Here is a 26577-nt window from a genome sequence, read left to right as displayed (position 1 = left end):
GGGTGTGCTTCAACTAATGCTTTTTACTGGATTGATGATTATTTGAACGGTGTTTATTTGTGTTATGTAAGGTATGCCATTGATGAGTTAACCTAGGACTTTTACCATGCTGTTGTAGCATGCTTTTGATGACAAGCCTTGACCTACAACTTATACCATGCTGTTGATGACAAGCCAAAAATTGCTTGCTCGCTTTGTTCATCTACAGCGGGTATCTCTTGACTTGACAATGAGGTGATATGAGTTGAGTTGGCACGGTGGTGTGATCAGATCAAAGCTGAATAAGGCAGATGTCTCACAGTGTTGTTTTATTCATGTCTCTCTTAATTATTCAACTTAATGAAGACGTAATTTACCTAAATGCAAATGTTGACTAAAGTGCATTACACATTAAGGCCAATAATCAGAGTCTCGTCACCTGGCCTTACACATCGGCTCTGTCCGAAATGGCACAATATTCCCTACATAGTACAGGGGCCTGGTCAAAAGTAGTGCACCACGTAGGAATTAGGGTGCCATTTGGGACACAGACAACAACTCGTATAGCTGCAGCTGTGGTTTGTTGTGGTCTCCCAGTGGGTGTACATCAAAGCCTTCAAGATGGAAGCATACAAGAAAGGGGCAAGAGGAACGACAGGGGAGTAGGTGGGCACACATCCAGGAGTGGACAGTGTCACTTCAGTGAAGAGGGTCTTTGAGCTAACCACCCCCACCACAGCTTGCCCTGCCATAGTTAGCATAATCACTATGCCCGTGTGAAGCCACAGTTTGTTCCTTTGTTTATGGATCTCTTTTAGCCCACAATGGGGTCTTACTGTATCTTCCAAAATCCCATACAGTAAGTGTATCACTATGCCTGCGTGAAGCCACAGACGAGCCAGGAGGAGTGGAGTGCTCCATCTTTCTCTCTCTCTCTCTCTCTCTCTCTCTCTCTCTCTCTCGCTCTCTCTCTCTCTCTCTCTCTCTCTCTCTCCGGTTCCATTATGCAAGATGATTTGCACACAGCAGGGGATGATTAATGAAAGTCTGATGAAAGCACAGCTCATCAAAACCTCAGCACATTCTGTTCTCCTCCCAAGACACAGTGGAGGAATAGGAGTAGGATTATGTACTGGAGTAGGGGGGAAGATGGTTGTTAATTGGAGGTAAACAGAGGCTCTGGAGAGGAGAGAGGCTTCTAGTCGATCCCAGCTCTCTCTGTTGTGTAACCTGTTCATTCCCAGGGGTATTGCTGGGCCTACTCTCTCTGTGCCTCAGCCTCTATCACAACAACAAGGTTTCTGAAAGAAAGAAAGAAAGAAAGAAAGAAAGAAAGAAAGAAAGAAAGAAAGAAAGAAAGAAAAAAAGAAAAGTTTGTAGTACTTACGTCAATTTCTTTGACTCTTTTGTTTGGTTGCTTTCTCTTTTGTACCTACTGCCGCCTCTCTGCCTGCTTTTGGTTTTTCATGTTCCAGGCTCTCCACAGTAGACTATTAGTCCCTGACTCAAGTGGCTCCCCCACCTCCTGTCTTCTACCTCTAAAGTCTTTTAGGGTTTCTGCCTGCTTTGTCAGCTCCAATACTCTTTCTCCTGCCATTAACATCTACTTGACTGTTTCAGCCCTCTTTCCTCTGGACAGTACACAGCAGCTCACCTTTCCCCCTCTTTCTTTTTCAGTAACACTACAGGTCTTTTACTCCAGCCTCTCCCGGCCTGCCTTGCACCCTTCTCTTCTCTTCACTTTTTCTCCTTGGCTGTCCATTAGTTCAATTTGTGGTGGTGTGATCTTTCTTTGTTGTGCTGTATGATTTTGTTTGTGTTGTTGTGCTCTGTGCTTGTTGTTGTTGTTGTTGTTGTCGTTGTTTTGTGCCACCCCCCTCCCCATCATACCCCCCCCACACTCTGACCCCCACCCGACCTGTGCGGCGCCACTGTGAAGGAGGGCCCTCCACAGTGATGTCACTTCCTGTCCATGGTGTCACCCCTCTCACTCCCATCTCCTGTCCTCTGTCTGTGTCTGTGTTTTGTCATGTGACCCCAGAAGACACGGACTCACCAGGTTGGACCAGCTCAGGTCTGTCCCTTCCTCTTCTGTATGCCTTCCCTTTTTACCTCCTCCTCCTCTTCTTCCTCATCCCTCCTCTTCCTCATCCTTCCTACTCCTGCTTTCTCATGTCCATTCTTCCCTGCTGATTGAGCTTGTTGGAGATGTCTTTTTTGGGATGGATTTTACTCAGTATGTGTGTGCTTGCATGGTCATACATGTAAACTGTGTTCATTGTAACATGTCTGTTGTTAGGCTATATTCAATCCTGCCGACATTTCATTGAGGCATGTTGTACAAATACAACCTAGGAATCCTGATATCCCACCGAGATGGCAGAAAGTGCATCTCATTCTGTACCATTGTCTTTACAAGGCCTGTTGTTGTTTAACTACAACATAAGGTCATATCTCATCAACTGTCATATAAAGCTGACGGACAGGACAGGAAATCATATTCACGTGTTGCAGAAAAACTAACATGGATGCTGTCCTTTCATTTCTCATCATTCCTGGAGATCGTCATTTAGTCTCATCTATTATCTTTCTACATTCATTTGCTCTTTGTTTTTGTGTTTTCTTTCTCTCATGCGCCTGTTTTTCCTCTCCCCACCTACATCATACAAATCTAAAGTAGAGAGAGTGAAAGTGTGTCCAGAGAATGGTGATGCAGGTAAGATAGCTAGAGTTACTGTTGTCTGCCTGACATCACTAAGTGAGGTCGTCCCAAACGGCACTTTCCCCATTCCCCAGTCTAGTGTATTCTGTTGGACTGGAGCCACATATACAGTGAGGGAAATAAATATTTGATCCCCTGCTGATTTTGTATGTTTGCCCACTGACAAAGACATGATCAGTCTATAATTTTAATGGTAGGTTTATTTGAACAGTGAGAGACAGAATAACAACAACAAAATCCAGAAAAACGCATGTCAAAAATGTTATAAATTAATTTGCATTTTAATGGGGGAAATAAGTATTTGACCCCTCTGCAAAACATGACTTAGTACTTGGTGGCAAAACCCTTTTTGGCAATCACAGAGGTCAGACGTTTCTTGTAGTTGGCCACCAGGTTTGCACACATCTCAGGAGGGATTTTGTTCCACCCCTCTCTGCAGATCTTCTCCAAGTCATTAAGGTTTCGAGGCTGACGTTTGGCAACTCGAACCTTCAGCTCCCTCCACAGATTTTCTATGGGATTAAGGTCTGGAGACTGGCTAGGCCACTCCAGGACCTTAATGTGCTTCTTCTTGAGCCACTCCTTTGTTGCCTTGGCCGTGTGTTTTGGGTCATTGTCATGCTAGAATACCCATCCACGACCCATTTTCAATGCCCTGGCTGAGGGAAGGAGGTTCTCACCCAAGATTTGACGGTACATTGCCCCATCCATCGTCCCTTTGATGCGGTGAAGTTGTCCTGTCCCCTTAGCAGAAAAACACCCCCAAAGCATAGTGTTTCCACCTCCATGTTTGACGGTGGGGATGGTGTTCTTGGGGTCATAGGCAGCATTCCTCCTCCTCCAAACACGGCGAGTTGAGTTGATGCCAAAGAGCTCGATTTTGGTCTCATCTGACCACACCACTTTCACCCAGTTCTCCTCTGAATCATTCAGATGTTCATTGGCAAACTTCAGACGGCCCTGTATATGTGCGTTCTTGAGCAGGGGGACCTTGTGGGCGCTGCAGGATTTCAGTCCTTCACGGCGTAGTGTGTTACCAATTATTTTCTTGGTGACTATGGTCCCAGCTGCCTTGAGATCATTGACTAGATCCACCCGTGTAGTTATAGGCTGATTCCTCACCGTTCTCATGATCATTGCAACTCCACGAGGTGAGATCTTGCAAGCCCCAGGCCGAGGGAGATTGACAGTTCTTTTGTGTTTCTTCCATTTGCGAATAATCACACCAACTGTTGTCACCTTCTCACCAAGCTGCTTGGCGATGGTCTTGTAGCCCATTCCAGCCTTGTGTAGGTCTACAATCTTGTCCCTGACATCCTTGGATAGCTCTTTGGTCTTGGCCATGGTGGAGAGTTTGGAATCTGATTGATTGATTACCTCTGTGGACAGGTGTCTTTTATACAGGTAACAAGCTGAGATTAGGAGCACTCCCTTTAAGAGTGTGCTCCTAATCTCAGCTCGTTACCTGTATAAAAGACACCTGGGAGCCAGAAATGTTTCTGATTGAGAGGGGGTCAAATACTTATTTCCCTCATTAAAATGCAAATCAATTTATAACATTTTTGACATGCGTTTTTCTGGATTTTTGTTGTTGTTACTCTGTCTCTCACTGTTCAAATAAACCTACCATTAAAATTATAGACTGATAATTTCTTTGTCAGTGGGCAAACGTACAAAATCAGCAGGGGATCAAATACTTGTTTCCCTCACTGTAGAACACTATATAGGGAATAGGGTGCCTCTGATCTGAATACTCCCCACACTACAGACTGACTGACTGACTGATCTAACTGACCTGACTGACCTGACTGACTGACTGATCTAACTGACCTGACTGACCTGACTGACTGACTGACCTGACTGACCTGACATGCTCACTGTGGCATGTGGACAGCCACGTTTTGCCCCCAAAGCCTCTGTGAGCTCTGGGGGTTGGTGGCTGCTTGCAAGAAATATTATGAATAAATCATTCAGTAAAATAAACTATGACAAAGAGGAAGTTGTATAGCAGGGCTCCAGACCCAACAGAGCATGTCTGAGATTTTGACACAGAATAACTGGCAATTACACCTTTCATTCCATCCCTTCACGTAAACGCCAAGTGAACCCCTTCATTATGAAATGGAATATTTCTTACAAGTTGTTGTTTGGGTTTTCCTACTGTTCATTTTGCCGGCTGCTATGTGACATCATGGTCATGGAGTGACTGACTGTTGGTGTCTGGGTGAACTAACTCTGAACGCTGCATGCAGCACTTTTATAGAATAACATTGTCATGTGAAAATGATAGCCGAATATTACTCAGAGAGCACAGTGAAAGCACCAAAAACACAACAACAGTAAAGTGGGGATGATTTGTCAGTCTTTGGATCATAGTAATGCGGGGTTCCTAAATCAAAGTATTTTTTATGCTGATATCTTGAGGACTTGTTCAGTCAGTGCTTTATACCAGAACCCCCAAAACATTCCAAAAGACTGTTCCTGAGTAGCGTTGCAAAATTCCGGTAATTTTCCCAAAATTGCCAGGTTTTCCAGAAATCCTGGTTGGAGGATTCTGGGAGTCTTCCAAACAGGATTTCCCTATTCCTGAGTATGACCTCCACTGACCGCTCTGCTCCCCAGGTGCTATGGATGTGGAGGAGAGGACCAGACAGATGAAGCTGAAGGTTAACATGTTCAAGCAGGGGGCCGGGTCCGATTCCAGACTGGAACAGGACAACAACAAGGCAAGACACAGTGACACAGCACTTCTTTCCCTTTCAGAACTTGAACATTGTTAGCATCACACTTTTTATACAAACAAACTGACTTAGAGTTACATTAACACGTCCATGTTCAGTAAATGTGAAGCAGGACTATCACTCCTAAGGCAAGACCAAGTCCTTCCTTCCCATTCTATTCAGAACATGGTCATTAAGTAGATGCTTTGTATACAAACTGACTTACAGCTAACACAGAAGAAGTTCAGTAAATGTGGAGGAATCAAATCAAAGCCGAGCAGGATGTTAACAGCATCATACTCAAACCCACTGAGACATCAAACATCTAAAACACTTTCTTCTAAACACCCACTCCAGCAGGATTCAAAGTTTGACAAGCTTCACGAACAAGGATACGTACATACATGATGTATTATAGCGACCCTGTGAATCCATGGAATGTAGTGGTGACTGTGTCCAGAGTCACACAGACAGTAGTTAAGTGTAGTGTGTTTATAAAGAGACAGTCTGGGGGCCTCACCAGAGCCCGAGCCAAGCCTTATAAGAGAAAGCATGTCCATCCTGTCCTGTCTTCCTTTTAAGAATGAGAACTACACTAACCATGCATTACACTTATAGTTCTATAAAAAGCAGGTAGAACATGAAACATTTGTCAGCTCTGTTAGTTGTGAGGAGCGCCACGAGATACAACCGTATGTTTAGAAATTGTAATGCTACTCTGGACACAAAGAAAAGCTTTTAATATACAATCTCTTTCTTTGCAGAGGATTTTAGTTTCTTTATTTATAACTAACTATTTTCTTACAGTAACATTATGTCTTGGTTCACCATCCTTTGCCCATTTCATGTTTATGCCAAATGATTTTGATTAGCTTACATTTTGACTTTACACACCTACTGTGCAAATGGATAAACAGTATGTTCTAAGCTGGGAGAACAATTTACTATCGCTCAAGATTATGTGATTATATAACCTAGTATTGCTCTGTGTTCTCCTCCTAGAACATTGGCCATAATGAATGTGAATGAACTGTTCTTTGGCTAACAATTGTTTTTGGACGAACGGATCTCCTTAAAAAGCCAACAAATCAAAGCTTTTGGCCACATTAAAGATTGTTCTATTGTCCTTTATCTAATAACTTTCTAATTAATACTTTGATAAATTCATTATCCACAAGACTATAACCCTTGCAGTAGACTATTTAAAATATTTGTATTCAACTTTTATTATCTACATCATATACACTGAGTGTACAAAACATTATGAACACCTGCTCTTTCCGTGACATAGACTGACCAGGTGAATCCAGGTGAAAGCTATGATCCCTTATTTATGTAGATGGCAGGTAGCCTAGTGGTTAAGGTAGCTAAGAGGTTTGGGCAGAAAGGTTGCTGGTACGAATCCCTGAGCTGACTAGGTGAAAAATCTGTCGATGTCCCCTTGAGCAATGCACTTACCCTAACTGCTCCTGTAAGTCGCTCTTGATAAGAGCGTCTGCTAAATTTAAAAATGTAACTTGTTAAATCCACTTCCATCAGTGTAGATGAAGGGGAGGAGACGGGTTAAAGAAGGATTTTAAAGTCTTGAGACAATTGAGACATGGATTGTGTATGTGTGCCATTCAGAGGGTGAATGAGCAAGACAAAATATTAAAGTGCCTTTGAGCGGGGTATGGTGCCAGGCGCACAGGAGGTTGGTGGCACCTTAATTGGGGAGAACGGGCTTGCTGTAATGGCTGGAGCGGAATCAGTGGAATGGTATCAAACACATGGTTTCCATTTGATGCCATTCCATTTGCTACGTTCCAGCCATTATTATGAGCCATTATCCCCTCAGCTGCCTCCACTGGCCAGGCGCACCGGTTTGTGTCAAGAACTGCAACACTGCTGGGTTTTTCACACTCAACCGTTTCCCCCCACCCCACCCCCATGTTTACGCTGCTGCTATTCTCTGTTTATTATCTATGCATAGTCACTTTACCTCTACCTACATATTACCTCAATTACCTCGATTAACCTGTGCCCCCGCACATTGACTCTGTACCGGTACCCCCTGTATATAGCCTCGTTGCTGTTATTTTATTGTTGCTCTTTAATTATTTGTAATTTTTTTATTTTCTTCTTATTTTCTTTTTTTACTTCAGGTTATTTTAGTAAATACTTTCTTAACACTTATTTTTCTTAAAACTATATTGTTGGTTAAGGGCTTGTAAGTAAGCATTTCACTGTTGTATTCAGCGCATGTGACAAATAAAATTTGATTATGATTTGATTATGATCAAATAGCCACAGTAGCCTACTTGACCCTTGTTAAAACGAACTTCAAGCGGGTACAGCTTCAGTGTTCACAGTAAACGCGCGCTGGAAGTTGCACAGAATATTCACAACGTTCAAGTTTGCGCTCAGCAGACCTTTAATTTGCTCAGTGCCTAAAACAATTAGAAGGAACATTGGCCAGCATCCTTGTGGAATGCTTTCGACACCTTGTAGAGTCCATGCCCCAATGAATTGAGGCTGTTCTGAGGATTAAAGGGGGGGGTGCAACTCAATAATTAGGAAGGTGTCCTTAATGTTTTGTACACTCAGTGTATATAGGGACATGTCAAAAGAAAAAACTCATCAAGGGACACAATCATTACCACAAAGTAGTATTTTCAAGTCTATTTTTAGTCATGTGCTGAGTGGTGTGTGTTTCTCCTCTACAGCGGAGGGATGGTCAGCGAGGTTCAGACAACATGTCAGCCAAGTCTTCGGACAGTGATGTAAGCGACGTGTCCGCTGTGTCGAGAACCAGTAGTGCCTCTCGGTTCAGCAGCACGAGCTACATGTCTGTCCAGTCAGAACGGCCGCGAGGAAACCAGAAGATCAGGTAGGAAGCAGCAACACACACCAAGGGCAGACAGAAGCCCTAGGTCAAATACCTCTGCCTTGCCAGGGATGGGCAAACCCCAAAGGCTGTGAACCTTTCTTCTAACTAAAGTTGCCAAGTCCAGACATTTTCCACAATGAAAAGAGTTTTCACTTGGTTTCTTAACTTTAGAGGGAAATGCACAGCTAGCATCGTGCTATTCCCCACCATCCAGTGAGTTCAGGTTTGGCTCTGCCTAGGTGAAAATGGAGCTAAATGTTTGAACTCTACTGCTTCAGGTTGGGGTTTGCCCGTAACTGGTAACTCATACTGGTGTGAAACGATGTAGAATGCTGTATGGGTTGTCTCGTGTTGAAACATAACAGAAATAGATATGCATGGCACTGAATGTCTAGGTTTTTTGCTTTACTTTCCTTTTAGTTTTGCGGTTCTATGTATGTTACCTTTTTTCTCATTGTTGACATTATTTCTGCAGTTTGGTTTCACATACCTTTCTTTCGTTTCCTTTCTGCTTTGCATGCGCCGCGTTTGTGCTTCTGTCACGTCCTCATCTATTCCGAATCAAGGAACCAATCACGGGAAGGGGATGAACATTTGGGGGAGGTGCTGGAGGAAGAGGAAGTTGGGCGAGAGGAAGTGCGGGGGGAAGCGGGGGGTACACATAGACGGCAGGGTAAACAGAGGGAAGGGGAGGAGGCTAAAGAGGAAGGAGGTCAGAGGAGGACCACTGTAGTCACACAGAAGTCACAGGAGGAGATGGATGAAGAGGAAATGCTGCGGAGGAGGTTCTCAGAGACTGACCTCAGGTAACTAGTTGACTAGTTCACCAGTCTGACCTCAGTCTAACCTCAATACAACCTCTGGTCAAACCTAACCTGACCTCAATCTAACCTCAATCCAACCTCCGGTCAAACCTAACCTGACCTCAATCTAACCTCAATCCAACCTCAGGTCAAACCTAACCTGACCTCATACAAACCTCAATCCAACCTCAGTCAGGTCAAACCTTACCAGTCAACCATCAATCTAACATGATTCTAACATCAATTCATTATTTATTTGATTATTTATGTGTAATGCCAGTTATCATGTTCCTATAATGTTTTACATGAATCTTTTATATTAAACACATAACAGTTGTTTCATTTCAACAGTGAGGATAGTCCTCATAACAGAGGCTGTAAAAGTATGTCAAGATTAGAACAAATTGATTTGGAACCCCGTGGGTTCATCTCAGCAGCAGGCTAACAGATTAGTTTAGCTGTCTAATAAGATGTAATCAGTGTTACATCGCATTCACAGCAGGAACTAAGAGCTTCTTACAAACAGACTCAATGTTTTGTCTTGTTTTGAAAAAACACATCAAGCTAAATGCTTAGATTTGATTAAGTAAAGGGTTACCGATGTGGACACACACAGGTCACTCAAAGTTATGGTACACTAGGCTGTAGGCCGTCAGTTGCTAAATCACTTGTTGTCTGTCTGTACCTCTCAATGTTGGGTCAGTTCTATGTCCTTTTCCTTGCCTGTGCCTGGCTCTATGTGCTTGTAAACCCAGCTGACTCTGAGCCTGACTCTGACCCTGACCCCATAACCCAGTCCTCAACTACTGTTGTCTTTCTTTGACCTTCAACTTCAACTCTCTTCAACTCTCTTCAACCCTGGCTGTTAATGCTTCAGCTGCTCTCTTTGTAATCCCTTTGGATGTCTGTACAGTACCTCGAACGATCACTGAAAACCAGGAAGGTTGATGGTAATAGTAATGTTCTGGGTAGTGGTACAGTAAAAGCCTGTGTTCCATGTTGCCCCTTCAAACCAGTACTCCAGTGACACAGCGTCAGAGAGCATGGAGTGGATAATGAGTCTGTCTTTGTGAATGAAAAGCAGATGGATAGAGAGATGGAGAGCACAGGGTTCTGATGATGAAGTGTTTTTCCTCACGCTGCTATGTACCTTTCTGTTACTTCATTATTGTGTGCTCCAAGGTAATGCTGTCAACCAGCCTTAATATGGAGATCTTAACATGGACGCGGAGGCAGAACTGTTATTTTACACAATACAGGAGATGATCCCAGACAGACAGATAGACAGAGAGGAGCACTATTTGAGTAGCTTTTCCGCTCGATTGGCTTAACAATTTGATATATAAGGGTTAAGATGAACAAGGCTAACTAGCATGCTACATGGACAGTTTTGTAATAGAATGAATGATGTTCAAATCTGGCAATATAAGGGCATTGTATAGAAACCCAAACCTCTTCAATAACTCAATAAGGATAGTGAATGGCTACAGTGGCCATAGATTGCTCAGGGACATACATGACAGGCATTATTCTCTGTTTTTCCGTTGAGGGTTTTGTGCTGGGAAACGGTTATTATGTTCATAGTCTTCACAATCCAATCTCAAAACCAATGTTAGATGTCTCCTCTCAGTTCAGTTGTTTTCAGATGTTTTAATGATTTACAGCAAGGAGATAAAGATAACTTTTTTACCACACACATAATCAAATTATAATAGGGATCAATCAATGGACAGGTTTATTTCATATAAAGTGTATAATACAACTCAAGCTCTTTTGTCATGCGCTTTGTACCAATGCACGCACACACACACACACTCACGCACACACACACACACGCACACACGCACACGCGCGCGCGCGCACACACACACACACACACACCTGAACTAAGCTAAGAGACGGTCGCCAGTGGTGTCCAGGAAGTTATGATCTTTCCGTCATTACATTTAAATACACACACACAAACACCTCCTTCTTCTCCATTCTCCATTATTGTTACCTGGTTAACTGCTCATTCTTGTGAGTTAAATTAAAGACGAATATATTGAAGGACAAATATGTCTTAAAAATTAAGGTTGATTAAACGGATAAACAACTCTACACTTAAACTCAAGGGAAGCTATACAGAGAAATTGTGAAACAAGGCACATCTCAGTATATCCTATTCTTATTCCCAATAAGCCTCCCTGAATAACTCAGTCACTCAACATTGAGACTCAGCCATCTATCTGTGTGTCTGTGGCTCATGTAGACAGGAGGAGAGGAGTATGCACGCAAACGCTCTGACCGGGAGCACGGTTTCCATAGAAACCAATTATTTCTGCATCACCTCAGTTTTAGCGCCGCTCTTTCTGCAAAATGATCTAGTTCACACAGTCGAGGCTGCTGAGGAGGAGAGAGGGGAAGGGAGAGAGGGGAGGGGAGAGGGGAGGGGAGGGGGGAGGGGGGAGAGAGGAGAGAGGGGAGAGAGGGGAGGGGGAGAGGAGAGGAGAGGGGAGGGGGAGAGGAGAGGGGAGGGGGGGGGGGGAGAGGGGAGATAAAGAAAAGGTTTGTCTTTCCTGAGATGACCATATCTGACATTCATCATTCATCAACCAGTTGTCAAGGTGCCTGTCGGTCACTGTCAGTTGAGTGACTGAAGTTATTTACAGTTAGCTTGAATTAGTATTAATAATTTGAAAAGCTGTTTTGAGAAAAAAATGATCCTTTCAATCATATTTTCCAACATCAGTTCAAGCATTTTCATGCTTTTGTTGAAGTATATTAGTCTAAATCAAAAATGTGCAGAGGCGGTGCTAATTTTACCTAAGAACAAACCTACATTGAACATGCATTCAATTGCTGCTCAGCTCCTCGGATAGGCGCCAACCAGACTAAATCCTGTTGGCTCGTGAAGACACAGAAATACTTGTGCAGCTCTTGTTTTAGCTGAGGGAACATCTTGGCCTAGTTGAAAATGAAACACGCAGCAACAATCTGCATGACAAGGAAGGAACATAGTGTTGATTTGTTCGGTTAGCTGGGGTTGAAACCAGTCCCTGGAGAGGCTCAGTGTTTCAAGCTGCTCCGCACCAAGCGCTGTGGGGGACAGACCCTGACACAAGACACAGCCATGAGCTGGGGAGTGGGGTGGGAGGAGGAGTGGGGGGAGGCAGAGAAGGAGGGGTAGAAGGCCATCCATAACACTAGATGGGAGATTTTGGTACATCATTGAGGCATGCTTTAGCTCTCATAGACCATCACCTCAACTACCGACTCAGATAAACTGCAGCCATGTATAGCCTTGTTGGAGGTCTGTCTGTCTTGGATGTAGCATGAAGCCGGGCAAAATAAATTCTGCTTACATAATCATATTGATGGGATCAATAAAAGGAATCATATTGATCTTGCATTAATATTTGACTATGTATAAGAGCAGCCCACAACTTCACTGTTATCATTTTGTGTCAGTAGATTCAACAACACCACCACAGTGGAGATAAAGAGTATATGTAAATAAACCTACTGCGTTTGTTGCCCTTGAAGTCACTTCTTCTTCAAAGGTTCCGAGGTGCTTTATTGGAGACTAATCCTCCAATAATCCTCCAATATTTATGTGATCCATGACAGAGCAGCTCTCACAAACACTACTTACTATTATAAACATTGAGCTTTATGAGGTGTGCTTGTAATTTACATCTGCGTTATTTAACCACCAACCATGACCATGCAAAACAACACAGGGTGGCAAAGTTAAACAAGGCTGTTATCCAATAGAACATTCTAGATTTAAATTTTGAAGAGAAGATTTTCCTCTAATATGGTTTTAGCTAGTTTCAACAAGTCTTCTATTAAAACAGGAAACTCCTAAATTCATCTGTTGGCAAAATAATGAATAATACAAATACAGAGAGGAGCTGAGCTGAGAGCCTAGGAAGCTTGGATTAATGCTCAGTCATCTCTGCCCTAATTTATGGGAGAAGTAGAGAGAGAATAGTGTGGGCTAGATCTCATTCACCTCCTCTCTGACTGGCCAGATGCATCAACTGAGCTCAATAGAAACACTTTTTGCTGGTACTGTACTGCATTCAGACTGAGATGAACGGGGTTAGGCCAGGGAACTTTCCAGAAGTAGTATCATGATGTACTTTGTCAGTATCATAACAGCAGGTATATTGCAAAATGCTTTAAACAGACAATCAACCTTTTGAAGATCAGTCTGTTTCACAGAGTTCCATCCTGACCTTCTGACCTCTCAGAGATGATCAGGGAGATGAGAGGTGGAGAGAGGAATAATTATCTCTGTACGTGACCCCTCTAACTCCGTCATCTCTATCACACTGGCCTTCTAATGACTGTGTGTGGCACCTGAAGTCCAACAGAACAGGGCCACCTGCCAAGAGATCACCTGGCTGACCTCACTTCATGAGTCTATTAACAAGGCCTCTCTCACTCTACTTTCTCTCTCTCCCTCCTTTCTCTCTCTCTCTCGTTCTCTCTTTTGTTGTCTCTCTCTCTGTCTCTCTCTCCTTTCTCTCGCTCTCTCTCTCTCTGGTTCTCTCTCTCTCCTTTCTCTCTCTCTCGTTCTCTCTTTTGTTGTCTCTCTCTGTCTCTCCTTTCTCTCTCTGGTTCTCTCTCTCTCCTTTCTCTCTCTGTGTCTCTCTCTAACTCTCTGTCTTTCTATCTCCCTTCTTTCTCCCCTCTCTCTCTCTCTCTCTCTCTCTCTCTCTCTCTCTCTCTCTCTCTCTCTCTCTCTCTCTCTCTCTCTCTCATTTTCTCTTTCTCTCCTTTCTCTCTCTGTCGTTCTCTCTCTCTCTCGTTCTCTCTCTCTCGTTCTCTCTCTCTCTCTCTCTCTCTCTCTCTCTCTCGTTGTGTTTCTCTCTGTGTCTCTCTCTGTCTCTGTGTCTCTCTCTGTGTCTGTCTCTCTGTCTCTGTGTCTCTCTCTCTGCCTCTCTCTGTCTCTGTGTCTCTCTGTCTCTCTCTCTCTCTCTGTGTCTCTCTCTGTGTCTATCTCTGTCTCTCTCTCTCTCTCTCTCTCTCTCTCTCTCTCTCTCTCTCTCTCTCCTTTTTCTCTTTCTCCCTCTCTCCTTTTTCTCTTTCTCTCCTTTCTCTCTCTCATTCTCTCTCTCTCCCTCCTTTTTCTCTTTCTCTCCTTTCTCTCTCTCATTATCTCTCTCTCTCCCTCCTTTTTCTCTCTCTCTCCTTTCTCTCTCTCTCGTTCTCTCTTTTGTTGTCTCTCTCTGTCTCTCTCCTTTCTCTCTCTGGTTCTCTCTCTCTCCTTTCTCTCTCTGTGTCTCTCTCTAACTCTCTGTCTTTCTATCTCCCTTCTTTCTCCTCTCTCTCTCTCTCTCTCTCTCTCTCTCTCTCTCTCTCTCTCTCTCTATCTCTCTCTCCTTTTTCTCGTTCTCTCTCTCTCCTTTTTCTCTTTCTCTCCTTTCTCTCTCTCTCTCTCTCTCTCTCTCTCTCTCTCTCTCTCTCTCTCTCTCTCTCTCTCTCTCTCTCTCTCTCTCTCTCTCTCTCTCTCTCTCTCTCTCTCTCTCTCCTTTTTCTATTTCTCTCTCTCTCCTTTTTCTATTTCTCTCCTTTCTCTCTCTCTCGTTCTCTCTCTCTCTCTCTCCTTTTTCTCTTTCTCTCCTTTCTCTCTCTCTCTTTCTCTCTCTCTCATCTCTCTGTGTTTCTCTCTGTATCTCTCTCTGTCTCTGTGTCTCTCTCTGTGTCTGTCTCTCTGTCTCTGTCTCTGTGTCTCTCTCTGTCTCTGTCTCTCTCTCTGTGTCTCTCTCTGTGTCTCTCTCTGTGTCTCTCTCTGTGTCTCTCTCTGTCTATCTCTGTCTCTGTCTCTGTCTCTCTCTCTCTCTCTCTCTCTCTCTCTCTCTCTCTCTCTCTCTCTCTCTCTCTCTCTCTCTCTCTCTCTCTCTCTCTCTCTCTCTCTCTCGGGCTCTTAATAAGCTCATGAGTGTGCAGAGACAGTGATCGCTTACTTCTCTACTGATGGCTGATGCATTTGCATACCCCTCTCTCCCTCAGAACACTGAGCCAATACAGTGGGCTTATAGTCTGATTGATTTTTGAGGAGCTTTAAGTGTTATATATGTAGTGCTGGGTGATAGAAACTCATTGTTAAACAGAGTAATCCATTGTTAGTGAATTGTAGCATGTATTATCTGTTCTTTTTGTAAATAACTAATGTAGGCTAAATTATATGAGGATAAAATAATCATTTAGATGTATTTACTGTGCCACTTTCAGTTCAGTATCTACAGCCGATATGGATGAACCCAGTGGAAGTTTTTAGTTCATACAGAAGCAGAAACATCCATTCATTGAGTGAGGATACATGAGCCCCACATAATCACCTTAAGAGCAGTTAAGGGAAGTAGTCTAGGTAACAGCTTCAAACTGAATAGAGCACTAACGCCACAGACGTGAATGGTAGAGATGGGAGAGAAGGAGAGGAGCCTAACTGAAATAATTGAAGAAGTAATTGTTAATGTCTGGATGGATGAGACTATTGCGTTTTATAGGTCAGCCGCAGTTTTAGACGACTCCTATCCTCAGGGGCTCTTTACCACGTATTTATACTCATTTATACTCATTAGGACTTGAAACCCATGACACAGGATATCATTTGTCTCTCAAACTTTAAATCTAGCACTGTGAGCCAAAATGAGACCTTCATTTCGACTATTTCCTTTCAACCAGAAATAGAAAAGGTTTGTTTGTGAATAATTTCTCAGCAGCACTGAAATGAACTCTTCCACAAATTGTAAGCGTGCTCACGAATCAGGGTCAAACTTCTGGTCATCTTTTTGATCATTTGAATCCTGAGGAGAATACATAAGGAGAGATTGGCTGTCATAATGAATGGCTCATCTGAAGCAGAGAAGGGGGATAAAAGGTAGACCAGAATTTAGAACTTTAGAATTGAGATGTGTCACGATCGTCGGGAACAGAGGACCAATGCGCAGCGTTATTTGCGAACATATTTATTAAATAATGAACACACGAACAAAACAACAAAACGATAACGTGACGTCCCTGGTTACATACACCAACCAACACGGAACAAGATCCCACACCATACTGTGGGAAACAGGCTGACTAAGTATGGTTCCCAATCAGAGACAACAAGCAACAGCTGATTCACGTTGCCTCTGATTGAGAACCACACTGGCCAACATAGAAACACAATACTAGAACGAACACAAATGAAAACTCACACCCTGGCTCAACATACTAGAGTCCCCAGAGCCAGGGCGTGACAGTACCCCCAAAGGCACGGACTCCGGCCGCGCCAACCAAACACCACAGGGGAGGGACCAGGTGGGCACTCCGCCTTGGCGGCGGATCCGGCTCCGGGCCTGATCCCCACTCCCTCTCCAACCCCCCAAAGTACCCCTGGTCCGGTCTGGCCCCGCTGGCCGGAGCTGGACTGCACACTGGTGGAGCGGATTGCTCTAGCTCCGGCGTGAAGCAGCTGACCGGTGCCGAACCAGGCACCGGTGGAACAGGCACGGGCCGTGCCGGACTGACGACGCACACCACTGGCTTGGTGTGGGGAGCAGGAACGGGCCGGACCGGGCTGGCGACGCTCACCATAGGCTTGGTGCGGGGAGCAGGAGCGGGCCGGACCGGGCTGGCGACGCGCACCATTGGCTTGGTGCGGGGAGCAGGAACAGGCCGGGCCGGCGACGCGCACCATAGGCTTGGTGCGGGTAGCAGGAACAGGCCGGGCCGGGCTGGCGACGCGCACCATTGGCTTGGTGCGGGGAGCAGGAGCGGGCCGGACCGGGCTGACGAAGCGCACCACTGACTTGGTGCGGAGAGCAGGAATGGACCGGACTGGGCTGGCTACGCGCACCACAGGCTCGGTGCAAGGGACAGGAACAGACCGGACCGTACTGGGGACACACACCACTGGCCCTACGCAGGGATCAGGAACGGGCCGGACCGGACTGGTAACACACCCCAGTACCTCTCGCCGTGCCTCTACACCTTCCTTCCCCTTTTTGACCAGTGGCCCCCGTAACCTGGCGGCCTCCTCTGCCAACCCGCTGGGCCGCTCTATCGCGGTCTCCTGCTGCCCCGTCGTCCACGGCGTGAGCCCCCCCCTAAAAATGTTCTGGGCTTCTCTCCTTCCCGTGGACCAGGTCTCCATATCTCTCGCCAGCCTTTCGCCCTTCTGCTTCCAAAGCAAGCCCCTCTCTTGCTCACACGGCTTGACCCAGTCGAGGAGGCGCTGGATATCCACTAGAGATTTCCCTGGCGATGGCTCCTGGACCCGCTGCTTGGTCCAGTTCTGGTGGGATCTTCTGTCACGATCGTCGGGAACAGAGGACCAATGCGCAGCGTTATTTGCGAACATATTTATTAAATAATGAACACACGAACAAAACAACAAAACGATAACGTGACGTCCCTGGTTACATACACCAACCAACACGGAACAAGATCCCACACCATACTGTGGGAAACAGGCTGACTAAGTATGGTTCCCAATCAGAGACAACAAGCAACATCTGATTCACATTGCCTCTGATTGAGAACCACACTGGCCAACATAGAAACACAATACTAGAACGAACACAAATGAAAACTCACACCCTGGCTCAACATACTAGAGTCCCCAGAGCCAGGGCGTGACAAGATGTCTTATTTCTTAAAAAGGTGAAGGCTCTTTTGTTGTTCAAAACAATATGACTGTTTAATTTTAGATGGTTGAAGGAGGAACAAGGTGTCACAGGCTTTTACTGTACCTCGCTGCATGTTAGTTGAATTCACTTTTCGTTTTTGTATATGTACTCATTTTACAATAATCACAAAAGCAGTAAAACAGCCATGAGTAAATTACTGCAAATCATTTTTGAAATATTCATGTATCAATCAACCAGCCTACCATGCAGTGCATGACCCATCTGTGGGAAGTTTAGCCAGAGGACCTTGAGCCCCTAAACTTATTCCCTAAATCCTAGACTACTGTAGCTGAATCCTGTCCTTGTCTTCTCTCCTCCTCTGTCTCCTCTCCTCCCCTGGCTCCTCTCCTCTTCTCCTCTGCCTCCTCTGCTCTCCTCCTCTGTCTCCTCGCCTCTCCTCTGCCTCCTCTCCTCTCCTCTTCTGTCTCCTCTCCTCCTCTGTCTCCTCTCCTCACCGTCTCTCTCTCCTCTCCTTCTCTGTCTCCTCTCCTCTCCTCCTCTGCCTCCTCTCCTCTCCTCCTCTGTCTTCACTCCTCTCCTCCTCTGTCTCCTCTCCTCTCCTCTCCTCCTCTGTCTCCTCTCCTCCTCTGTTTCCTCTCCTTTCCTCTTCTGCCTCCTCTCCATATCCTCCTCTGTCTCCTCTCCTCTCCTCATCTGACTCCTCTCCTCCTCTGTCTCCTCTTCACTCCTCCTCTGTCTCCTCTCCCTCTCTGTCTCCTATCCTCCCTTGTCTCCTCTCCTCTCCTGCTCTGCCTCCTCTCCTCTCCTCCTCTGTCCCCTCTCCTCTCCTCCTCTCCCCCTATGTCTCCTCTCCCCCTCTGTCTCCTCTCCTCTCCTCCTCTGTCTCCTCTCCTCCCCTGTCTCATCTCCTCTACCTCTCCTCTTTCTCTCCTCTACCTCTCCTCTACCTCTCCTCTACCTCTACCTCTCCTCTTCCTCTCCTCTACCTCCTCTTCCTCTCCTCTACCTCTCCCTCTCCTCTATCCTGTCTGTCCTGGCCTGCCCCTGTAATGGTGGAGCGTGGCTGACAGTGACTTTACGTCCAAAATGAAAAACAGGCAGTTGGGCACGTCGTCAGGGAGTATGAACATGACCAAGAGCACAAGCATCGGTGGAGACATGTGCAACCTGGAGAAGACGGATGGCAGCCAATCGGACACGGGCGTGGGCATGGTAGGCGGGGACGGGGACAAGAAGAGACGCTCCAGTATTGGTGCCAAAATGGCGGCAGTGGTTGGCCTCTCGCGGAAAAGCAGGAGTACCTCTCAGCTCAGCCAAACAGGTAGGCGTGCCTGAGCCACTTGGGATATATATCACTCTGTCCTTCTGTTCTCTGATGTACTGTACTACTACACTGTATGTGTAGCATGTCTTTCTGCCCCTCTCTCTCTTTCAATGAGTGTCATATGATACCTCAGCTCCTTCCTTTTCCTCCAGTTTGCATATCTTTCAGTTTGCAGGAGTTATGGATCCAGAGCTGGAAAGATGTCTAGGATGGCTTTTATCCTCATCACTTCTCTCTTTCTCCTAGATAATGAGAATCTGGCTGTAGAGACATTTTCCTTCCTTTCCTGAAACCCTTTGTTATGATAATTTTTTCCCATAGTGACAATAATTTTTTTTATTGCAGGAACAGAGTTGTACAAGAAAACAACATGCAGACCATTGCAATGGATTGTTAATGATGTGTACGTGATGTTCAAATAATGGTTCTCATGTGTTTTCGTATTCCTTTTGTTGTTTTCCTGTACTGTAGTTGTGCAGTTATATTTATGTTTCACATGGCAGAGAGGTGACTTCTGTTAGATACGTTCTCTTTCTGTTCTCAGTCACGTTTTCAAGATGCTATACCCTAAGGGCCTCCGCATCACGTAGCACACTGGGTCTATTCATAGACCCCCTGGTGGAGATGCAGCTGGTGGGAGAGAAACGTTCTAGATTTCATTTAATTTGTTTCACAATGTTTGTCTCAAAGGAGTACCTCTTATCATAGGTGTATCAGAACAGTATGAACTGATTATCATTGGAGAGATAGATAGAGAGAGAGAGAGAGAGAGAGAGAGAGAGAGAGAGAGAGAGAGAGAGAGAGAGAGAGAGAGAGAGAGAGAGAGAGAGAGAGAGATGAAAATAGTCAAACCACCCTGAAAACTGAGGCTAGGGGTAACACATTATCGTAGCCTCTCAGTTAAAAAACTAGGTCAATTGAATGTACTTCTTCTGAAGGAAATGACTGGTAAAGACCATTATTGCAGTGATTTACACCAATGGATGACCTGAAAATGTCAATCATCATAAGTTATTTTCATAACACGTTCCTCAGTTAATATCACACAAAGCAAAACCCATGAATATAATGTTGGTTCTTTTTACATGGACTTACATTGTTATTTTGAGAGAGTGGAACTTGAATGCGACAACAAAAAGTGCTGCAGGCAGGCGGGCGGATGGGTGGGTTGTCTTGGTCACGGGTTGTCCCTGATTGAGGTCTGGTCCATCTGTAGGAAGGTCAACTTCAATCATACCCAAGGACCTGAGAGGTGACGCTCTGCTGTCTCAAGGGGTCACTTGTTCACACCTTAAATGGCCTTTCTTCTCATCCAAAATCTGTGTCCCAAATTGCACCCTATTCCCTATATACTGGTCAAAAGTAGTGCACGATGGAGGGAATAGGGTGCCATTTGGGACGTAGACAGGTCTGGGATGATTATGGTCAATAATCACTGCTCCCTTCTTCATCACTCGTGTCCACTGAGGGTTGAACGTAAAAGGAGGTGGGGAATGAGTGTGTGTGTGTGCATGCATGTGTGAGCGTGCACATGCTGGAGCGTGCATGTGTGTGTGTATGTGTGTTTCACTCACGTGGCGCTGCCTTACCCCTCCAACCCATGATTTGACAGGCACATGGCATCTCTTTGTAGTTTTAATCATTCCTACTGATTGCCCCGCAGCGCATCATTCTGTCATGGTTGCACCACAGCCCTGTCTGTAAAACTTCTCTCCTCCTTCGCCCCTTTTTGACTCGTGACTGAAGGGAGCTTCTGAAGTTCTTTGAGTAACTGATTTTGTCAAGATATGGACAATATCCCTGATAGGGTCTCTAGATGACACATCATCATGTCTTTATCTGTAAGACATTTGTCTCTTCCCATTTCTAACCCCATCCATGATGTGGTTATATAATAAATTACTTGGCTATGGTGTCTCAATGGTTATTTCACAAAAGACAAGTACACAACTTCTATGGAAATGAGTGAGCACATACAAAAGCTATGATTGTGTTTCTATCAAAAAGAAAGATATGTATATATATATAAATATAAACGCAACATGCAACAATTTCATCGATTTTACTGAGTTACAGTTAAATAAGGAAATCAGTCAATTGAAATAAATTTATTTGGCCATAATCTTTGGATTTCACATGACTGGGCAAGGGTGCAACCATGGGTGGGCCTGGGAGGGCATAGGCCCACTCACTGGGGAGCCAGCCAATCAGAATGAGTTTTTCTCCACAAAAGGGCTTTATTACAGACAGAAATACTCCTCAGTTTCATCAGCTGTCCGGGTGGCTGGTCTCAGACAATCCCGCAGGTGAAGAAGCCGGATGTGGAGGTCCTGGGCTGGCGTGGTTACACGTGGTCTGCTGTTGTGAGGCCGGTTGGACGTACTGCCAAATTCTCTAAAACGATGTTGCAGGCGGCTTATGGTAGAGAAATGAACATTACATTCTCTGGTAACAGCTCTGGTGGACATTCTTGCAGTCAGCATGCCAATTGCACGCTCCCTCAAAACTTGAGACATCTGTGGTATTGTGTTGTGTGACAAAACTGCACATTTTAGAGTGGCCTTTTAATGTACCCAGCACAAGGTGCACCTGTGTAACGATCATGCTGGTTAATCAGCTTCTTGATATGCCACACCTGTCAGATGGATGGATTATCTTGGCAAAGGAGAAATGCTTACTAAGGGATGCAAACAAATTTGTGCACAAAATTTGAGAGAAATAAGCTTTTTGTGCAAACATTTCTGGGATCTTTTATTTCAGCTCATGAAACATGGGACATGTTGCCTTTATATTTTTGTTCAGTATATACAGTATACAGTGGGGAAAAAAAGTATTTAGTCAGCCACCAATTGTGCAAGTTCTCCCACTTAAAAAGATGAGAGAGGCCTGTAATTTTCATCATAGGTACACGTCAACTATGACAGACAAAATGAGAAAAATAAATCCAGAAAATCACATTGTAGGATTTTTAATGAATTTATTTGCAAATTATGGTGGAAAATAAGTATTTGGTCAATAACAAAAGTTTCTCAATACTTTGTTATATACCCTTTGTTGGCAATGACACAGGTCAAACGTTTTCTGTAAGTCTTCACAAGGTTTTCACACACTGTTGCTGGTATTTTGGCCCATTCCTCCATGCAGATCTCCTCTAGAGCAGTGATGTTTTGGGGCTGTCGCTGGGCAACACGGACTTTCAACTCCCTCCAAAGATTTTCTATGGGGTTGAGATCTGGAGACTGGCTAGGCCACTCCAGGACCTTGCAATACTTCTTACGAAGCCACTCCTTTGTTGCCTGGGCGGTGTGTTTGGGATCATTGTCATGCTGAAAGACCCAGCCACGTTTCATCTTCAATGCCCGTGCTGATGGAAGGAGGTTTTCACTCAAAATTTTACGATACATGGCCCCATTCATTCTTTCCTTTACACGGATCAGTCGTCCTGGTCCCTTTGCAGAAAAACAGCCCCAAAGCATGATGTTTCCACCCCCATGCTTCACAGTAGGTATGGTGTTCTTTGGATGCAACTCAGTATTCTTTGTCCTCCAAACACGACGAGTTGAGTTTTTACCAAAAAGTTCTATTTTGGTTTCATCTGACCATATGACATTCTCCCAATCCTCTTCTGGATCATCCAAATGCACTCTAGCAAACTTCAGACGGGCCTGGACATGTACTGGCTTAAGCAGGGGGACACGTCTGGCAATGCAGGATTTGAGTCCCTGGCGGCGTAGTGTGTTACTGATGGTAGGCTTTGTTACTTTGGTCCCAGCTCTCTGCAGGTCATTCACTAGGTCCCCCCGTGTGGTTCTGGGATTTTTGCTCACCGTTCTTGTGATCATTTTGACCCCACGGGGTGAGATCTTGCATGGAGCCCCAGATCGAGGGAGATTATCAGTGGTCTTGTATGTCTTCCATTTCCAAATAATTGCTCCCACAGTTGATTTCTTCAAACCCAGCTGCTTACCTATTGCAGATTCAGTCTTCCCAGCCTGGTGCAGGTCTACAATTTTGTTTCTGGTGTCCTTTGACAGCTCTTTGGTCTTGGCCATAGTGGAGTTTGGAGTGTGACTGTTTGAGGTTGTAGACAGGTGTCTTTTATTCTGATAACAAGTTCAAACAGGTGCCATTAATACAGGTAACGAGTGGAGGACAGAGGAGCCTCTTAAAGAAGAAGTTACAGGTCTGTGAGAGCCAGAAATCTTGCTTGTTTGTAGGTGACCAAATACTTATTTTCCACCATAATTTGCAAATAAATTCATAAAAAATCCTACAATGTGATTTTCTGGATTTTTTTCCTCATTTTGTCTGTCATAGTTGACGTGTACCTATGATGAAAATTACAGGCCTCTCTCATCTTTTTAAGTGGGAGAACTTGCACAATTGGTGGCTGACTAAATACTTTTTTCCCCCACTGTATATATATATAATATTGTCATGTTTTCGTACAAACCAGGCAGACCTGTCCATGCAAAATACACACACACACACACACATAAACACACACACATCCCCCTTCAGCTCGAATCTAAGAGCATATCAATATCCTCTTTATATTTCACTCAATGCTTTTAGGTGCATTAGTGTGAGTATGTCCTGGTTCTAAACCAACCAATGGATGGAGAGTGCCAAGTCGTCCTCCTGCGATGCACGCTGTCTCTTTGGCCTACTTTGTTGTTGCTTTACCTTGAGGAGCGCTTTCTAAGGATGGATGGATTTAAGAGGTTATTCTAGATGTTCTATCTATAGCCATGTGGATGGGATAGGAGCTGGTTGGCCTAACAGAGGTTTGTCTGACTTCCCAAATAGAGGTGTGTCTGACAGACAGACAGACGTACAGGGGTTGTTCCCAAGTGGGCATCAAGAGGTCGCGTGCAAACAAACATGCACACACAAACGCGCAAACACACACACACAAACACACACACACATACACACACTTTGTTCCTTTCATTCTTTTATCTAAGACGATGGTATTTGTTCTTACTTAAAATACAGATATAAAGTTCTCACGCGTTGACGTTTGGATATTTCTGCTGAAGGAACTGTCTTACTGTACCTTGTTACTCGCTATTCTGACGTGTTAATTCAAGGTTACCATAAGGTTGAGGTATCAATGTGGAGTTTGTTAGCTTGAACAGATTGGTGTAGTTCATCTTGTTGTGATAGCTGCTTCATAGGGCTGAGGTTTTTCTGAATGTGGGTGTGCGTGTGCGTGTGCGTGTGTGTGTGTGTGTGTATACATGTGTGTTTGTGTGTGTCAGCATGACCAAGCTGAAACACAGAGTTGATTTATAACGTTCGATTGTTTCACACCTCGTTCAGCAGTCTTAAAACCGCTGGTAATTGCACTCTAACCTCAGTGGAGAAGACTCTTAATCCCTATACATCTCCCTCCCCCAAAACTGCTGTTGTCAAATCTGCCTCAGCAGAAAAAAACATACTATAGTGCTTCAAATTCTGCAAGCCATTGGTAAATTGTTGCTGTGTCTATTGCCTTATGCAGTGTTTCAAATGTACCGATATTGTAGCTAATAAAATGTGACGTGCTCAAATACTGTAGGACAGGTAGGGTAATAAACATGATGTCCTAAACTTCCCCAATCTGTCGTATTTACTATCTCAGCATCTTTCTAGGCAAGTTGCCATAACAAATTGTGCTGATTAAGAAAGTGTTGGCAGTTAATGAATTGTGTTGCCATCTTATGATCTCAACGGCACTTCAGTTAAGATGCTTTAGGAGATGCTAAATATGCATTCTGGCCTAGAAACAAATGCATGTTACTATTGTACTCTGTTCAGATCAGGTCAGACTGTAAGACATTTAGTATACGTTTATGATTGACCTGGTCCTTTTTTTCCTGCAGCCCTTGGATTCAGAAATAGTGACATGTTAATTCACCCAAGCCCTCCCTAGGTTGTCTCTCTGTGCTGTTCCATTCTGTTAACACTCTGAATCCTGAGAGGTTTGTCTGGGAAGTAGCAGAGCCTTTCTCCAGTCTGAAGTTACTGATGTCTCACTTGGTGTTCAGTCAGAGCTGACATGCCTGAGATGTTATATCTCATTCTGTCGGAAAAGCATTCGAGAGAAAGAGACACACAGATGTAGTCCAATATGCATTGTGTACATACCAGCCTAACCACTTCTAGATTGTAACGTAGATATGGTGCTCTACTGTCCCTCGACTAAATGTCTGTTCTATAAAATAGCTGAACTTTAAGCTTCCAGAGTCCAGAGGAGGGTAATTCATCTTCTCCTAATCTGGGCTCCAATCTCTCTCTCTCTCTCACACACACACACACACATACATACACAAACCACCCCCTCTTCGAGCTGGTTCCTAATTAATCTCAGAGGAGGCCTGGCCAGACACATAGTGTTGGATGATGCATGGAGCACCTCTGCTCCCAGGTAGCCGACACTACACTGCAGCTGCCGCTATAACGCTACCTCATGTTCTCTTTGTCCCCCCCCCTCTCTCTCTCTCTCTCTCTCTCTCTCTCTCTCTCTCTCTCTCTCTCTCTCTCTCTCTCTTTCTCTCTCTCTCTCCCCCTTTCTCTCTCTCTCTCGCTCTCTCGCTCTCTCTCTCTCTCTCTCTCTCTCTCTCTCTCTCTCTCTCTCTCACACACACACACACAAATGTGGCACACTGGTTAGTACTGAATTCTCTGTAGGACAGTACATCTGCAACAACCTAGCTGGAGTTTATATCCACTCTGAAACTTTGCACTTTTACCAATCACACTTCACAATTTCATTGTGAATTGTGGGCATATTTCTTATTCGCTTAGAATCTCCCACTGTTTCTGATGTGGTTCACAGACACTGACTGGAGAGTGCATTTTTTTTTCCAGTTAGAGAGGGGCTTGTCAAGCATTGAGGAAAGAACCACAGTAACAACTGTTACTAACCCAAGGAGACAGAGCAATTTGAGTGAAACCTTTACTTTTATGGCACTAGACTTAAAGGAAAGATTCACATTTTTACAGACGCTCTTATCCAGAGTGACTTACAGTTAGTGAGTGCATACATTTTTCATACAGGCCCCCCGTGGGAATCAAACCCACAACCCTGGCATTGCAAGCGCCATGCTCTACCAACTGAGCTACACGGGAACATTATAAAGTCTTTGTAGAAATGCAAAATTGCACATTCAGAACAATGAGAATAAGATAAAGTTAACATATAAGACAAATTAAAGGAAAGATTCCCCCATTTTGAACGTTATCCTATTTGCGTCTGCTAAATGACTAAAATGTAAATGTAGATTGTGCATCTCTGAGTGATGTTCTATCAATTCCCGGGGTCATTGAATGTTTTCATGTCATATGATGCAAAACGCGTCATACCGGCTGTATTTCTGCCTGCTTGAATGGTGAATGTCTCGGATACATATGAAAACATTCAATGACCCCGGGAATTGATAGAACATAATTCAGAGATGCACAAATAGGATATAATGTTCAAAATGGGGGAATCTTTCCTTTAATTTGTCTTATATGTTAACTTTATCTTATTCTTATTTGTAT

General features: G+C 44.4%; 1 protein-coding gene across 1 annotated transcript in view; it reads left to right on the top strand.

Annotated features, from left to right (window-relative positions):
- Positions 1-26577, top strand: part of LOC121559960 (regulating synaptic membrane exocytosis protein 2-like) — a 129029-nt gene that overhangs the window by 85768 nt on the left and 16684 nt on the right. The window contains 5 exon segments of the mRNA XM_045217493.1: positions 2021-2053; positions 5324-5427; positions 8127-8290; positions 8857-9096; positions 18821-19044. Coding sequence (XP_045073428.1) covers positions 2021-2053; positions 5324-5427; positions 8127-8290; positions 8857-9096; positions 18821-19044 — 765 coding nt within the window.

Source organism: Coregonus clupeaformis, unplaced genomic scaffold (genome assembly GCF_020615455.1).
Source record: "Coregonus clupeaformis isolate EN_2021a unplaced genomic scaffold, ASM2061545v1 scaf1075, whole genome shotgun sequence".
Lineage (NCBI taxonomy): Eukaryota > Metazoa > Chordata > Actinopteri > Salmoniformes > Salmonidae > Coregonus > Coregonus clupeaformis.
Note: the sequence above shows the minus strand (reverse complement) of the source record. Positions and strands in the feature narration are given on the sequence as shown.